General features: G+C 45.1%; 1 protein-coding gene across 2 annotated transcripts in view; it reads left to right on the top strand.

Moving 5' to 3' along the window:
• Nucleotides 1-8,575, top strand: part of arid1b (AT-rich interactive domain 1B) — a 179,844-nt gene extending 171,269 nt beyond the window's left edge. For both annotated transcript variants that reach the window (XM_071207190.1, XM_034111673.1), the window contains 8 exons: nt 983-1,124; nt 1,903-2,072; nt 2,934-3,066; nt 3,148-3,267; nt 3,349-3,424; nt 3,874-4,600; nt 5,155-5,285; nt 5,527-8,575. In XM_071207190.1, the coding sequence (XP_071063291.1) occupies nt 983-1,124; nt 1,903-2,072; nt 2,934-3,066; nt 3,148-3,267; nt 3,349-3,424; nt 3,874-4,600; nt 5,155-5,285; nt 5,527-7,284 (3,257 nt within the window). In that variant the 3' untranslated portion in view covers nt 7,285-8,575. The remainder of the gene's footprint in view (nt 1-982; nt 1,125-1,902; nt 2,073-2,933; nt 3,067-3,147; nt 3,268-3,348; nt 3,425-3,873; nt 4,601-5,154; nt 5,286-5,526) is intronic.
• Nucleotides 8,576-17,009: the final 8,434 nt, after the last annotated feature.

Below are 17,009 nucleotides of genomic sequence, written 5' to 3'. Positions count from 1 at the left end.
CTCTCTCTGATGGTGTAGAGGCAGGGGGTATCATTGAATAATTCAGAATTAGCATGAATTTTTAAAGCTTAAGTCTTTCTTCCCTTTTTTCTTTTTCTTCCCGTGGAAACGTGCGGTGCAGTGAAAGGCCACTGAGGCTGTTCCAGAGAAAGCCTTCTTACGCTAAATGCTCATTAGGACGCTTTCATATTCTCTCTTCCACCGTCTTTGTCATCTTTTAGCTGAAACGCTCCACAATTTCCATTAACCTGCTTCTGGGAATTTGTATCCCTTGGTTTATCTGGTAGGGGGCTCTTTGTGTGTATTAGGCTCTTATTGGTCGGCACTCTCGTACTTTACGAGTCACCTGAACTTCCACAGAAATACGGTGTCATAACAAGAGAGCACACTAACCCAATTGTAACCTCTGTAGGAGTCTCTTTGTGAGGGGATGTATTTGTTATAGCATGCCGAAAGCACATGCTTTCTCACTTAAATTGAGGGGTGTGCATGTTTTTCTTTATTTTTGATACACTAATGGTAGATATATATATACTATCTTTAAATGCATATGTGCCCCCCAGCATAGCCCTGCACATGAACCCGTAATCAAGTCCATGATACACCAGCCTGCTAACCCATCTTCAAACCGCTTCTAAATAGAGAGCTGTGTGAGGAAGCCTTCGCTGTGTCCTCTCCTCCTGCCTTCTTTCCTCCTGCCTCCTTTCCTCCTGCCTCCTCTCCTCCTGCCTCCTTTCCCTTCTCCTAGCAGTCTCTCATCTTTCTGCCCTCATGGCGGCTGTTTGCTTCGAGCTCAGTTCTCACTGTTAGTGCTTCGGCTCTAAATCCTAAGTTATCTCCCTTACACAGCACCTCACCACCTTTACTCAAACAAGCCTCAAGATCATATCCTGAGAGCCTTGCGGTGTGATGTGTTTCACTTTTTGCTGTTGCGAGTTCTGTGAATCATATAATGATTTAAACGGATACTTGTGTCTTCCAGCGAATTCAGGCGGCTCACTCCAAGGCCCGCAGACGCCTCAGTCCTCCGGCAGCAGCTCTACAGCGGAGGCAGCGGGAGATCTGAAACCCCCCACCCCTGCCACCACCCCTCTGGGACAGGTCACACCTCTGCCCCCCAACAGGTACCACACATACCCACTGTAACAGTAACAGCACTAATGCAGTACTGTTGATGCTCCACCGCTGCTCTAATGATAATAATAATAATTCATTACATTTATGTTAGCGCTTTTACAAGTGCTTGAAGCGCTTTACATTACATATTACATATATCAGACATGTAATACATCAATACTGTGGACAATGCCCACAGGAGCAATTCAGGGTGGTACTAATGCTCATTATGTTCATCCAGTCACTGCCGCTACAGTAGTACTTTTTATTATCTATGATTATTTGACTTTATTTTGTAAAAGAACTTGCAGTATGTACAAAAACCTGAACAAATTGTGCCTTCTGTATGCACATTGCATGACACAAATAAACAACAGTTTGAATGTAACTTAGTAAACTCAACTAGTCAACATATTTGAAAGATAAATTATATTATCGGCATTGTTTAAGATTACAGTGCTTAACAATATATACCGTTGTTGAAATAAGCTTCCCTTGTGACTTAAGGTGCTGCATACATGTCTACAGTATTGCATCTGTAACTATATCAAATAATATCTAACTCCCAGTTTTAAAGAAAAAGAAAAATAACGATGATTTTCCTAAAAAATAAACATGATAAACCCCTCTAGCAACTTTGATAAAAAATTGCGTAAACTTAATAGCCAATTAAAACATTTAATAATTTGTCTTCAAAGCACACATTCCATATGTTCAGTGTTTCAGTTGTCTCCACCTCCCTCACAGCTTCTTCTTTTTCCCCCCTCCCCCTCCTCCCTTGTCCAGGAGCAGTGTGAGCGTACAGGATCCCTTCTCGGAGGTGAGCGACCCTGCCTTCCAGAAGCGTGTTACCCCCCTGCCCCCCTCAGCTCCCTACCAGCAGGGCCTCAGCATGCCTGACATGATGATGAGGATGCAGTACGACACCAAGGACCCCTTCGCCGGGATGAGGAAGAGTGAGTGAACCACACGCTGTGACATCCTTTTACCCAAACCATGTTCTCCACAATTTCCCCCAATATTCTGAGTCTTAAGTTAATACACTTTAAATGAGTATATGTAAATGACTTAACTCTTTAAAATGCCTCATGCATCCCAAAGCCATTGTTCTTTGGTGTGTCTCGTCGGTCTAATTCATCGTCTAGTCAGGACAGGGGTGTGTGTGTGTGTGTGTGTGTGTGTGTGTGTGTGTGTGTGTGTGTGTGTGTGTGTGTGTGTGTGTGTGTGTGTGTGTGTGTGTGTGTGTGTGTGTGTGTGTGTGTGTGTGTGTGTGTGTGTGTGTGTGTGTGTGTGTGTGTGTGTGTGTGTTTCACTAACAGAACTATGAAAGGAGATGAGAACAATTTTTTACGCCACACACAGCCTTTTATCGAAAACACACTGGCCCGTCTGATGTTCTTGTAGCTTAGCCTTCGTCTCATCCTTACTTTGTACGTCCTTTTCATCCTCCTCATTCTCAACCTTTCATCCTTTCCATCCTGCTGAGAAGCACCTGTGTTGACCAACTCATTTAGTTTTCAGAACAAACAGTAGTTTCAGAAAGAATGGCGGCTCCTCTGAAGGCTGCAGAGAATGGAGTCTGAATGAATAATATGGTGGATATGTGTAGCTGCATAACAACAGTCGCAGCCTCAGAACAATAGATTTAATCATGGGAAATGGAAAATATTCATAGAGGAAGGCTGCCACCTGGTGGTCGGCAGATAAAAACATCCATGCATTTTAAAATACACATGTTTGCAGTTTTTCAGTGATTGCCTAAAATCATGATAATATGCAACAATCAGAAATACCTAATGTTCTCTCCTCCTTCTCAGTGGCAGGAGCTGACCCCTACATTCCGGGTCAGATGCCGAGTGGAGGCATGCAGGACATGTATGGTCGCCCCCCGTCGGCGCTGAGCATGAGCCAGCGCTCGCAGTACCCGTACGGGCCGGGCTACGACAGGAGGTAGGAGGAGACCAGCAGATGAGGGCGGTGAACCTGCAGCATGTTATTATTTCTCTGACATTTTCCCTGTTTGATCCTCAGACCGGACAATGTCATGGGGATGGAGGGGAACATGGGTCCCCCTGGGAGTCAGAACAACATGGGACCTTCCAACAGTGAGGGCAGCATGTACTCTCCCAGCAGATACCCTTCACAGCAGAGGTCAGCACCTGTGGAGTCTTCATGTAACTTTACGATTCATGTTCTGAACCAGCGTGTGATGTATCCTCTGTTGTGTTTCAGACACGATGGCTACAGTCAGCAGTATCCCAGCATGCCATACGGGATGCATCCATCTGGGATGTACCCACAGCAACAGGTGAGCGAGAGCTCATCTCTAAGATGTTAATACAGAAGCTTTGCACTATATATGACGTACCAGCAAAACATTAAACCCATTTGGAACAGGAAATGCCCTAAGATCACACTCCAGCCTAAAGATGGATATTTACCATATAAATAAATCCTCCCGCTACAAGTTTGATGAAAAGCATGCCAGTAGCTTTTGTTGTAATCCTGCTGATAGAGAAAATAACCAACAGACGGAAAAACCGAGCCAAATAAAATCTCCTTGGAAATGAATATAGAGGATTCGATTGAAATTGTAGAAGTAATCCTAACCATAAATATCTGCCATACCTAGGGTTGAGAAAACATGTAAAGATGCTACTCAGATAATGTCAATCTTAATCTCATATATACCACCACTGATTCTCCTGGAGCTATTAGTATGCCTGTTTTTACTAACCATCTCCCCCCTTGCTTCAGCAGGGCTACAAACGGCCAATGGACGGCATGTACGGCCCACCCCCCAAGAGACACGAGAGCGACATGTACGCCATGCAGTACGCCAACCAGCAGCCGGACATGTACAACCACTACAGTGGGGGGTACTCGGGCCCCGATCACAGACCCTTACAGGGACAATTCCCCTACCCTTACCCCCGCGACCGCATGGGCCCCTCAGGTCAGAGCCAGCACAGCATGATGGGTGGAGGGCCACCTCCTAACCATGCGGCCGATGGCCCCAACATGTGGCCCTCCAGAACAGACCTGGGCTATCCTTACCCCAACAGACAGGGGCCGCTGTCACAAATGCCCCCCTACATGGGTAGAGAGGACATGGAGGGGCGCCCGGGACAGGAGCAGTGGCACCGCCAGTCCCCTTACATGTCATCATCGGGGGGCATGATGCCCCTGACCTCACGCCAGCCATCTTCTTACTCTAACTCTCCCTCCATGCTCAACCACCTGCCCAGGGCCCCCAGCCCGGGGGCCTTCCAGCGCTCCATGGACCCCAGGATGTCTCCGGGCAAGGCTCCGTTCATGTCAGCCATGAAGATGACGAAGCCTGGGATGAGCATGATGGGCCCACAGGGGCCCCTCGGTCACTACCCCCCCAACCTGAGGCGGGACCTCAACTACCCCCCAGGATCAGTGGAGGCCACCATGCCCCTCCTCAAGCCCCGACGCAGGCTCACCTCCAAGGACACCGGTGAGATTGTTTATTTAATGACTGTTCTGACCGAGGTGATCAGATGCAATGGCAATACTACAGTGTAATATATTTAAATATATAAGTCCCGCATTAAATATGCAGCCCATTTCAGAATAGAGTAATAATAATTAGTTATTCATTACGTGCAGTTAATTAATTATGTAGTAAAGGCATATTGGCATATAAAGCATATTGTTGCCATTCTATAGTATGCCTGCTCATAATAACACATCATCCTTAGTTAGTTGATTCACATGTTGTGTTAATATTATGAATCCAAGTATTGTCAAATAAACGTAGTAGAGCAAAAAATACAATATTGACTTGAAAATATTGACATACAATACTAGAGTACCCAGTTACATTCAACCAGTGACTGAGACAGTGGGTGGATTGGTAAGGATGTTTATTCTCGTTGTGCATGTTGTGGATTTTTTAGACATATCACAGCCTAATGTACATTTTATAAAAGTACTTTAGTACTACTATTCTATTCAGTGTTTCCTGTATCGTTTGGACATTGTCTGAACATCCTACTGTTTATATCGCAGGAACGCCGGAGGCCTGGCGCGTGATGATGTCTCTAAAGTCCGGCCTGCTGGCGGAGAGCACCTGGGCGCTGGACACCATCAACATCCTGCTGTACGACGACAGCACTGTGGGCTCCTTTAACCTCTCCCAGGTAAAACACAGGCATACACCTCACTGCTGACAGGACGCAATCACTCATTTATACTGCTAGAGCCTGCTGTAACTGATATAGTGAAGAGACATAACATTTAGATGGGAGGACATATTCATTAGACCATTATATCATTATGTAGGCCAAAGGACTCGAGATATTATGTCCATTTGAAATGAAAAAGTAATTAGAATGACATTTGCTTCTGCTCTAATTGCTGACATGATTTTCTTCTGAACAGCTGCCTGGATTCCTAGAGCTGATTGTGGAGTACTTCCGCCGTTACCTGATCGAGATCTTTGGCATCCTGGAAGAGTTTGAGGTGAGGGCCGTGGCTCAGAAAATAATTTTGGACCCTGCTGCTGACCAGAAAGAAGAAGCGCCCGCTGACCAGGAAACAGAGTCTAGTGCTCAACCTGAACCTCACGCGGCTCCGGGAGCAGAGGTGGAGAAAGCGGCGGCCATTGTGGAAAAAACTCCACCAGACACTGCAGAGCCAGCCGAGGTGAACGGTGAGACAGAGGTTAGCGTCAAGAAGGAAGAGGACGGAGAGAAAGAGGTGGAGGCAGAGAGTGGAAAAGCAGTAGAGAGTAAAAAGGAGAGCGCAGAGACGGAGCCTAAACCCAAACAAGCCAGTAAATACGACCGGCTCCCCATCAAGATCGTCCACAAGGAGGAGCTGACGGAGGACATGATTGAGCACTTAGGCTACATCACCGAGTTCACCAGCGGGTTGCTCCACTGGCAGGCAGGCGGGGGGGATTCCACAGCACACATTCAAACACAATTTGAACCCCGGAGCGAACCACCTGCCAGGGCGGAGGGAAAGACAAACAAAGAGGAAGAAAACAGAGAGGATGATGGAAAGAAACATTTCACCGCGACAATTGACGATGTTCTGTGTGCTCGGGTCGATGCCCTCTCCTACGCCCACCCCGCCCGCTCCCTGCCCTCCTACCCTTTCAGGGTGCATGAGGACGGCGAGCAGGACCACATCACCCTGCTGGAGGACGAGCCGCGCTGCCGGGACGAGGCTCCGCTCTCCACCTCCTCCGCCGGGCAGGACGCGCTGGCCAAGCGCTGCCTCTGCGTCTCCAACATCGTGCGCAGCCTGTCTTTCATCCCCGGGAATGATTTGGACATGTCCCGCCACCCCGCGCTGGTCCTCCTCCTGGGCAAGCTGCTCCTGCTGAACCACCAGCACCCGGAGAGGAACAGGTCGCCACCCGGCTACCGGAGGGACGAGCTGCAGGAGCAGGGGTCCTCCAGCAGCGAGGGGGAGTGGTGGTGGGAGTGTCTGGGTCTGCTCAGGGAGAACGCCATGGTCACTCTGGCCAACATCTCGGGCCAGCTGGATCTCTCCACCTACCCGGACACCATCTGCCTCCCCATCCTGGACGGCCTACTCCACTGGATGGTGTGCCCCTCGGCAGAAGCCCAGGACCCCTTCCCTTCAGCAACAGCCCACTCCCAGCTCACCTCCCAGAGGCTGGTGCTGGAGTGCCTCTGCAAGCTCAGCATACAGGGCGGGAACATCGACCTCATGCTGGCCACGCCCCCTTTCAGCCGCCAAGAGAAACTCTTCACCGTGCTGCTGCGCTACATCGCTCAGAGGAAGGCGCAGGTGTACCGGGAGATGGCCGTGGCTTTGCTCTCCCACCTGGCACAGGGAGACCCCACGGCGGCGTGCGCCATCACCATGCAGAAAGGCAGCGTGGGTAATTTTGTAGGCTTCTTGGAGGACGGCGTCAGCATGGCGCAGTACCAGCAGAACCCTCACAGCCTGCTGCACATGGGGCAGCCCCCCATGGACCCGCCCAGCATCAACATGATGTGCCGAGCGGCTAAGGGCCTGCTGGCCATGGCCAAAGTGGCGGAGAACAAGACAGAGTTTGTGCTGTATGAGAGCCGATTATTAGACATGTCCATTTCCTCCGTGCTCAACGCAGGGGTGGTGGCTATCATTTGCCAAGTTCTCTTCCACTTAGGGAAATTGTGACAAGAGGAGAGGCAGGACTCACCCGGCAGATGCTAACATACTCCTGTGGTTTTCTATTTTTATTTATCAAAATGACAGAAAATGTTTGTTTTTCTAAAAAAGAAATATCCACATAAACAAAACTATCTATATATGTAAAGCCCCCGTTTAAAAAACAAAAAAGTGGGTTTGGGATTTGAAAACCCCTTTTAATACAAAATATTTAATACCTGCTGGCGATTGCTACTTTTGTTCGGCATTTGTTTTTCGCTTGTTTACTTTTTTTCAGCCAAAGTTGCCACCAGATGTTGGTGCTGAATTACGTGGTTCCTTTTGAGTCGATGGAGATGTTTTTCAGTTTTATAAATGCTAAATATACTCATCAACATTTTGTTAACGGAGAGTATTTATTTAAAATGTGACACTGTACAGTAGTTTGAACTTTTTTGCCAACAGTCGTGGGAGAGGGGGGAAAAAACACTGACTTTTCAAATTGAAATGTATATGTCTCCATCGCTGGAAGATAAATTGTGCAATAGGACTCCAGAGCAAGTTGTCCCTTTTTGAAGAATCTTTAAAGACACAGTCTGCAGTGTGTGCTTTAGGCCATGAGGAGGCAGCATTGCACCAGCCAATCAACATGATAGATGAGCGTCTGTCAGAAAAGCCTCATTTATCAATCATAGCCTCAACCACTCTCACAGAATAACTTTTGTGTTTCCCAAACACTTGTGTCTTGTCTGTATTTTTTCATCACTGTGTATATAAACTGTTGGACGCACATGATTCTTTCAGTCTCAATCAAGCATAGCAAGAGACTCTCCGACTATTATACAAATGCTTTTATCGTTGGTAAATTTGTTATTGTTATTATACATATTTTGTTAATGGGGTCAAATATTTGAACATGGCAGATGTAACTGGTGTTTCAATGTAAAAAAAATCCTGTATGCATTGTATTATAGCTGAGAAAACAATCGCTTTGGTAATCAAATGTGAAAGTGCCAGGGTGAGAGGTCACATAAGATAACACATTTCTGTTTGTTTACTGTCCTCCATTCATGTCAAGGGGCATATTTTTAAATCAAGATAATGCTAAAAAAAAAAACGTGTGAAAAGAAAATGTCCTGAGAGCTCATTGTAAAATGTTCCTTTTTTTCGTATGACTCCATGTCTCTCTTTTATTCAGTATACCCATTTATACTCTGTGCCGCACATGTCACAAATAAATGTACTAAACATTGTTAAGCACCGGAGACGTTGCATTATGTCCAGACAATCTTAGGCCAATAAAACAAACATCAACTGCTTACACGGACTGCCTTTTATTGATGTCATTCGCCATTATTTCATCACGGTCACAGCTGACTCCTGCAGCCTTAAGGTGAAATTATACAACGCTGCAAAGGTCCAGAGGACGCGTGATAAGAGGACCTGATAGTCTTCCTGACAGAGTTCAAATATTCAAGCCGACATATAAACATGGCTGCTACTCAATTCAAATTCAATTCAAAATCTTTATTTATCCAGGTAAAATGCCATTGAGATCAATGATCTCTTTTTCAAGGGAGACCTGCAGCAGTAGGTTCCACAAGAAGACATAAAAACATAAACAACAGAACAACAAAAGGACATCATAGAGCAAAATGTACAGGGATTACAATTTACATATTTAACCACATGTACAGGTACCAACAGCATCTGATTTTGTAGCATCCAACCGAGCTTTAAAAACATGTAGTGGTACTAGCTTGGTAATTTTCCATTCTTTTTGCAGACTGTTCCATGTTAGTGGAGCTGCACATCTAAAAGCTTTCTTCCCTAAGACAGTCCTAGCACTTGGCACATTTAATAAAACCACAGCATGCGATCTCAGGCAATAAGTACTTTCAATTCGCAGAGAGATCAGGGAGCAGATATAAGATGGTAGTTTATCCAACATGGCTTTGTAAATGAAAAAGTACCAGTGACTGAGCCTCCGTACAGTAAGTGATGGCAAAACCGCCTTGGTATACAGGGTACAGTGATGCGTAAGTGCTTTACAATTTGTCAAAAATCTCAGTGCACTGTGATACGCAGCATCTAACTTGCTCAGGTAATTGGCAGGTGCATTCATATACATCAAATCACCATAGTCCAGCACAGGTAAAAAGGTCACAGTGACTAGCCTTCATGGCCTCAAGCGAGAAACAGGACTTATTTCTGTAAAAGAAACCTAGCCTAACCCTCAGCTTTTTAAGCAGGTTATTTACATGACTTGAGACAATCATCAAGCCAGATACCCAAGTATTTGTAACAGGTAACCACTTCAAGTTGTATTCCTTGCGTAGTTACAATATCCAAAGCAGTCTCCAGTGTATTTTTAGCTTTAGCTTTAGAAAAGAGCATTACCTTGGTTTTATCCACATTTAAAAGAAGCTTAATCTCAGAGAGCTGAGCCTGAATAATGTTAAAAACAGCCTGTAATTTAACAACAGCCTCGTTAATCGAGGGACCTGCACAGTACATAACGGTATCGTCCGCATAAAAATGTAAGGTTGCTCCTTCGACATTTTCACCTAAACTATTAATATAGATAGAGAATAATAGCGGACCTAAAACTGAACCTTGTGGTACACCATTAGTGATGTTTAACCACTCAGAAGACAGCCCATCAAACTGAACACATTGGGACCTTTCAGAGAGGTAGTTCACAAACCACCCCACTGCATGGCTGGATATGCCAATACTGAGTAGCCTCTGCTTTAAAATGCGATGATCAACGGTGTCAAACGCTTTGGAAAGGTCAACAAATCGAGCTGCACAACTCTGCTTATTATCTAAAATACTCGTAATATCATTTACCACTTTCATTGTCGCAGTGATGGTGCTGTGTTGCTTTCTGAAGCCTGATTGATGTTTAGACAGGATGTCATTTGTACATAAAAACTCCTTTACTTGTTCGCTCACTAGGCGTTCAAGAACCTTAGCCAGAACTGACAATTTAGAGATGGGTCTATAATTGTTTAATAAGGTGGCCTCCCCTCCTTTTAGTAGTGGCAGGACATACGCTGACTTCCATACTTTTGGGATTTTGTTCGTGCTGAGAGAGAGGTTAAAAAGAGTAGTAAGAGGTGGAGCAATAAAATCTGCAGCTATCTTTAAAAAGAAAGGTTCTACGTTGTCCGGACCAGCCGGCTTTTTAGGATCTAGCTTGGTTAAGACTTCACGAACAACATCAACAGTAAAAGGAGTAAAACTGAAAGGGTTTTCCAGACCACATTGTTCTGTGTCACCGACTGTGGTGTTCACAGAAGCAGAATTAGAAACAGAATGAAACAGAGAGCCACAGGACACAAAATGCTCATTAAAACAATTTAACATGGTAGCCCTGTCCGATATAGTGCCAGATGCTGTGGTAAGGCACGGAGGTAGCTCATTACGGATATCACCGGTGGATATCGATTGTTATGGCTTTCCAGAATTGTCTAGGGTTGTTCAGGTTATTTGTGGTAACTGACAGATAATACTTAGATTTAGCACTTTTGATATGTGAAGTGAATCTATTTCTTAGCTGCCTAAAACGCAGCCATTCTACCTCTGAGCCTGATTTCCTAGCCTTTGCCCAGGCCTTGTTTCTCTCATGCAGGAGACTAGACAGTTCAGCAGAAAACCAAGGATTGTCTCGTCCCTTCACTCTAAATGTACGCAGGGGTGCATGTCTATCTATAATTTCCATAAAACCAAGATAAAAACTCATTTTTGAAAGTTTCCCATCAATGAAAATCACAAAGTTCTGGAATGTATGTCTTTATCTCTTCATCAAAAATGTTAATATAATGTAGAGTAAAAAAGTTAAAGGTCATGTGTTTTTTTTTTGTAGGCGACAGGTATGAGACACAAACAAGGACACAACAACAATGTAGGTGAGAGAAGATTTCCATATCCCAAAAAAGTAAAATAAGAAAATAAAATAGCAGTAATAACACTCATTTACGGAGCCCCCTAGGGGACATGGAGAATAATTTTGTTTTTGTTTTGCCAGATATCGCAAAACCTTTGCGAGATCTCGCAATACTTTTGCGAGATCTCGCAATACTTTTCATTTAGGCCCATTCCCAAACCGCCCCCTACACCCTACCCCTCCGTTTGCGCGTTCACGCGGAGGGTCCGCCATATTGAGGGCTGTTCCAAAGCAACGAGTGTGGAGGGGGAGTGGGCTATCAAGCCCTCAAACAGCGAGTCTGCAGCAGCGGCTCTGACTTGAGACCGGTCTCTACCTGACCGGAGTCACGCTGTGTGTGTCCGTCAGGAAACAAGCTGTTTACAAGTAGTTCCAGCAAACATCCACTGATAAACTGCGATGTTAACAACCTCATGATAACCTCATATGTTTTTAACTTAGGATCATACCTGTGTTTAGTCTAGAAAAAGGTAAATGTGTGCATTTTATTATAAAGTTGTGTATATTTACAGACCGTTGCAAACACTAAGAAGCTTATAAACATCAGGTTTAAAACTTTGTTTGTTTTTAGTTATTCATTTAAACTTTTTGTCTAACGGAGCGTCCACACTACAGCTTCTAAAAAAGCTTGGAGCTGGGCGTGTCTGGAGCTTGGGGGTTTTATTCAAGCAACACGACCAACAACCAATCACATGAATCTCCCACCCCCGACATACAGAGCAAAAAACCCCGGGGATTTTATGCGAGCAATATATATATATATAAATAAACTCCCCAAACAGGCGAAAACCTACCAGTTTCACCCACTGTCTCTGCCACCTCCCTCCATGCTTGGTTCCTCCGGTTTGTATCCCGGTAGGTGAAGAGGGTCTGGTCATACAAAACCGGGTGATTTGCTACGGCGATAGTTAGTTTCTCCTCCGACTTTTTTTGAAATATAGAAATGAACGGCGGGATATCTCTCCCAGCTTAGACGCGGTTTGATTGGCTACGGCTTCAGCTGTCAGATTTTGGGAAACGGGATTTGATTGGCTGGCGCTGGCTACTCAGAAGTCAGAAGTTGAACATTGTTCAACTTCTGACTTCTGAGTAGCCAGCGCCAGCCAATCAAGTTGAACATTGTTCAACTTCTGACGCCGGAGACGGACCGCTCTGCTACCCACAATTCAGTTCGGCGAAAAAGCGAGGCTACGTGACGTCACCCCATTGAAAGTGAATGGGCAGATTGGAGTTTTCGACGCTGTCGACGCTGTAGTGTAGACGGCGTAAGAGATGCTGATTTGAAACCGTTGTTACATAGCCTACAGTTACGGCATTTCCTGTTTCTGCCGGAGAGAGGGGAGGCCGTCCCAAAGCTTGCTGCTGTGTTTACTCCCTCCATCTGACAGGAGGGAGCCTCGTTGAGCTGCGAGTGTGGCTACAGACGGAGTTCACTCCGTCACGGAGGGGTAGGGTCGAGGGAGTGGTTTGGGATTGGGCCTTAGTACTTCCTGGTCAGTTCGGCTGCTACGGCAACATAGAAACCACAACAATGGAGTGGTTCATCGATTTTACTTTGAGCTTGGCCTTAAATATAAAGATATAACTGAACTCATTAGACAAGAACAAAATAACCAACAAATAAAGAGAGAAGAAAACAGTCAATAGGATCGCTTCAACATTTCAGATAAAAAAGTCTCTTTGCAGCAAACTGAGACTAAGCAGATAAATCATTAGGCGCATTCACACTGCGGTACTTTTCCCACAAAGGTTCATGCGAACTTAGTTCATGCAAACTCTTTAGTTCACATGAACTAAGTACAGATCGCGTTCACACCGGAAAAAGTCCCTGGGGGTGGATTAGGCAAATGAAGCCGCTGACGTCACTTCTTCTTCTTCTGCTTTGGGTTTACTGGCAGGCCGCAAACCACTTCACGGCGTATACTGCCGCCCAAAGTCCCCGACCGGAAGTCCCCGGAGTTGGGGACTCGATTTACTCGGAAGGCTTCAGTAGAAGCTGCTGGAAATCGTCAGAATGCCGACACCTCCTGATCTCCACCGCTCCCATGTTTTCTTTTGTGTTGCCATAAGTTAGTCTCTCTGCATTTCTGCGCTGGGCTAATGCTAATAATGCTAATGCAAGGATAATAAAATGGCGGCTTCACAAAACTTTTTGGGAGTTTTACGGGGCGTGGTTTGCAATCCGCCCAGCCAATCAGAAATATAGCTCTTTTCTCACAAAAGAGCCGCTCGGCAGGGACTTTCGAGGGGGTAAAAAGGTTTGCATAAACTAATTTTAGTACCGGCTCTTTGTGGTGTGAACGCGATCATGAACTAAGGGTGCATTCACACCTAATAGTCCGCTCTCTGGTGCGCACCAGACGACAGTTTGTTACATTGTTTTATTTTTCAGAAGGTTCGGTTTGCGTTCACACGGGCAAAACTCAAACGGACTATAAACTTTAAACACAAGTCATGTGCTCGGAAATGCTGTTCAACCATTGGTCAGACATTAAGGGGGTACAAACGCAAATCCCGGCAATTTCTAGCGGAGCCTCCGCCATGGAGCATCGGCACTTTCGGCAGGTTATTCTCATGCTGCTGTTAGTCTGGAGGTCAACAGACACTAGCGGCCCGCGCATATGATTATAATCAGACAACGTCCGTTAAAAAACATTATTACATGGCTTTGTTGAATACTCGATTCTGATTGGTCAATTCAAAACACGTGACACGTTTTTAATCCAGAACAGACAGACCGCTGTCAAGGATTTATTGACCGTTGTTAAGGACGCTCACATTCCGTTCGATTTATACAGTTTGGCTGAAACTAACTGACAAGACAAGAGCGAACAAGAAAACAGCGGAGAAGTAACGGGCAGAAACCCTCCTTTTTACGCAGCGGTCTAGACATAGGTCAGACGGCGACACATATTCAGTTGCCAGTTACTTTGGCATTAGGGCAGGGATATCTAGATACTTTCCAAGGTTTGACATAATGAATTGTGCTACTTTTAAAGCAAGCAACGATTTTTTCAAATCTGTAATAAAAAAGCTCCTCAAAAACGCTATCGAAGCAGTTCCTGCCGTTGCTACGTTAGTTCAAACAGTAACAACGGACTATTTTTCTTAGCGGATGCATGTCAATTTAAATACAACTATTTTTTAAATCAATAAAATCATTTTCTAAATCCACAAAAGCATTTCAATTAATATTGGGAGTCATGTCGTTACTTTGTTGAGAATGTGGCCATGTAATAAGGGGGATAATGTGCAGCATTATCCATGAGAGACGTTCTGCAGAGGAGGGGCGTTTCACCGACGACAGGTGTTCTTACTTTTATGTAGCTGACGGAGAATTTTTACTTTACACGACACTGTTCAACACTTAATTCTGCTTTACTCTTTAACTAAACAACCGCGGATGTCTTGAAAGACTCTTTCGCTAAAGATTTTTGAAGATATCCGCGTTCTTGTGAAATACTGCGCTTCCTATGTTTTGGTGCGGACTGCGTTCACATCAGCAATGAACCGCTCCAGAGTTCGCAAGCAAGCGCTCCGAGACCACCTATTTTAGCGGACCAGAGTCCGGTTGTTTAGTTCACTTAAGAGGTCTCGGACTGCGTTCACACCGACCCAAACGAACCGCACCAAGCGGCTAAACGCACCAGGGTTCGATTCAACCGGACTATACAAGGCAGGTGTGAACGCACCCTTAAGTTCGCATTAACCTTTGTGGGAAAAGTACCGCAGTGTGAATGCGCCTATTGAATAGGTTTATTTACATTTCCAGTTGCATGCTGTGTTGGCGTTGAAGTCTGGGTCTGATAAAGTGTCATGAATACTTATTGTACTCTTGGGACCCCACACTCAATTTAAACGGCTCCTCTCAGATCATTAGCTTGCATTATCTTCCCAAAGGTCAACGACCTTTTGACCTCTATTCTCCGACATACAGTGATGCCCTTCTCAAAACCTCATACCACTTTAATTTCTAGAGCCCTTGAGCTCTTCAGGAAGGACGCCACCTAACATTTGCAAGAAGGCTCTTATGAAAAAAGCTTTTGACCCGTTTCAATTGAAGTGTCATGCATTATAGGCCTTCACACAAGATATTTTTGACTTGTCATGCTATGAAAAGTACAGGGATTAATAATAAGATTAATGTCACACTGTTATGACACTGCAATAGGAATTCAGCCGTCATGAATTGTATTGTTGTACACCTATTCCTTTTCTACTCTGACATGTAGAAATATTGTTTTAGGAAAAACTCCTAGGGTTCATAAGGAATGATTCTCGCTTCTCCTCTCAGCTTTGGTTATGGTTCTTAATAGAAAAGTAGGATACATCTTGCCCCATGTGTTACAGCTTTGTGTTGCTGTATCCAGGGACTAGTTTTTGTGTACATTTCTGCATGTCTTTAATTCCGTTTATTAAATAATATCAAGTCCTATTTTAAGCTGCCTTTAATAATAGCATTCCTGTCATTGACAACATGGGCGAAGAACTGGTTGGGTCTCAAATAATGATTGTCGCTTTGCTGCAGAGAGTGACAATCACTCACATTCATCTTATTCAAACCTTACTGACGCCTCAAAACGAATGACAGCAGCCTGAGCTGATTAACAGCTTGATCGATTTTTTCGGTAAATGTTTCTGTGGAAAAAGAAAGGGAATGTCTTGGCATCTTAACTAAGGATGTACATGTATGCGCCTGCAGATCACAAACTGAAATGTAGCTCACACACCTTTGAGCGTTTCCAATTTCCATTTAGAGATTGATAAGTGGGTTTGCTTTCACGTAGGCAGCCAGGCGCAGGAGAATACCTCCCACACTCCTGTGCCTCTGAGAAGCTGAGTCATCGAGCTCGGACAGGATGGATGTGGTGGCTGAGTGGAAGCCAGGCCTCTCATTGGCAACCGCCGGGCCTGGGTGCCCAGCCCTGCCGCCTCTCACCGCTAACGTAGGTAGATGAATGAGCATCAGGTGAAGACAAAAGAGAGTGCTCTAACCTTTCAGAGGAAGTGTTTTATGTGTGGTGTGAACTGTGTGTGTGCTTACCATGCAGTTCAAGCCACATGCAATAATTGTGGCTAAAGAGAGTATTGATGAAGCTTTGATGTGCCTTCATGCTGTACAGGTTTCTAATCCAAACAGTTTTGCCTGGATGAGGCCTTGGCAGGATGTGATTCAGGCCTGTGTTGTTCTTGGATAGGGGCTCAAAGGCCCAATCGCGTCCACTTACTTTCCAACACAAACACAGCTTCAGCCATATGTCATTGCATCGCTTAATGAGCCCCACATTTAAGGAATTAGTCTGGAGGGCTTACAGGTCATTAGCAGGCATTCAAAACATCCACAGCTTTCCAACAGATTAAGCCAAACATGTGCCACTTGATAGTTTCACACGCCCGACGGCAGTGGCAGCCAGTCATGCTCTCAGCCAGTTTGCAGATGCACGACATAAGCTTTAATGGAGGACAACTCCCAGCACCAAACATCACCACTTCCTTATAAATATTGTCAGTCAGCTCTGGGTACAGTGCAGTAGTTTGTGTACAAGATTGTGTGAGGGTGTTGCATTGTTTTATCAGAGACGCTCCATATCCCTGAATGCTAGATCTATGAGGGGCCGTGTAAGCCAAAATTCAAACTAACCTCGCACACACACTACTGAAAACATCTGGCCTTGCACACACACTACTGACATACTCTCACATTCACTACTGAACACCTCACACACACACTACTGTAAACATCTGGCACACACTACTGAAATACTCTCACATTCACTACTGAACACCTCGCACACACACTACT

The sequence above is a fragment of the Pseudochaenichthys georgianus genome, chromosome 22, assembly GCF_902827115.2.
Source record: "Pseudochaenichthys georgianus chromosome 22, fPseGeo1.2, whole genome shotgun sequence".
Taxonomy (NCBI): Eukaryota; Metazoa; Chordata; class Actinopteri; order Perciformes; family Channichthyidae; genus Pseudochaenichthys; species Pseudochaenichthys georgianus.
Note: the sequence above shows the minus strand (reverse complement) of the source record. Positions and strands in the feature narration are given on the sequence as shown.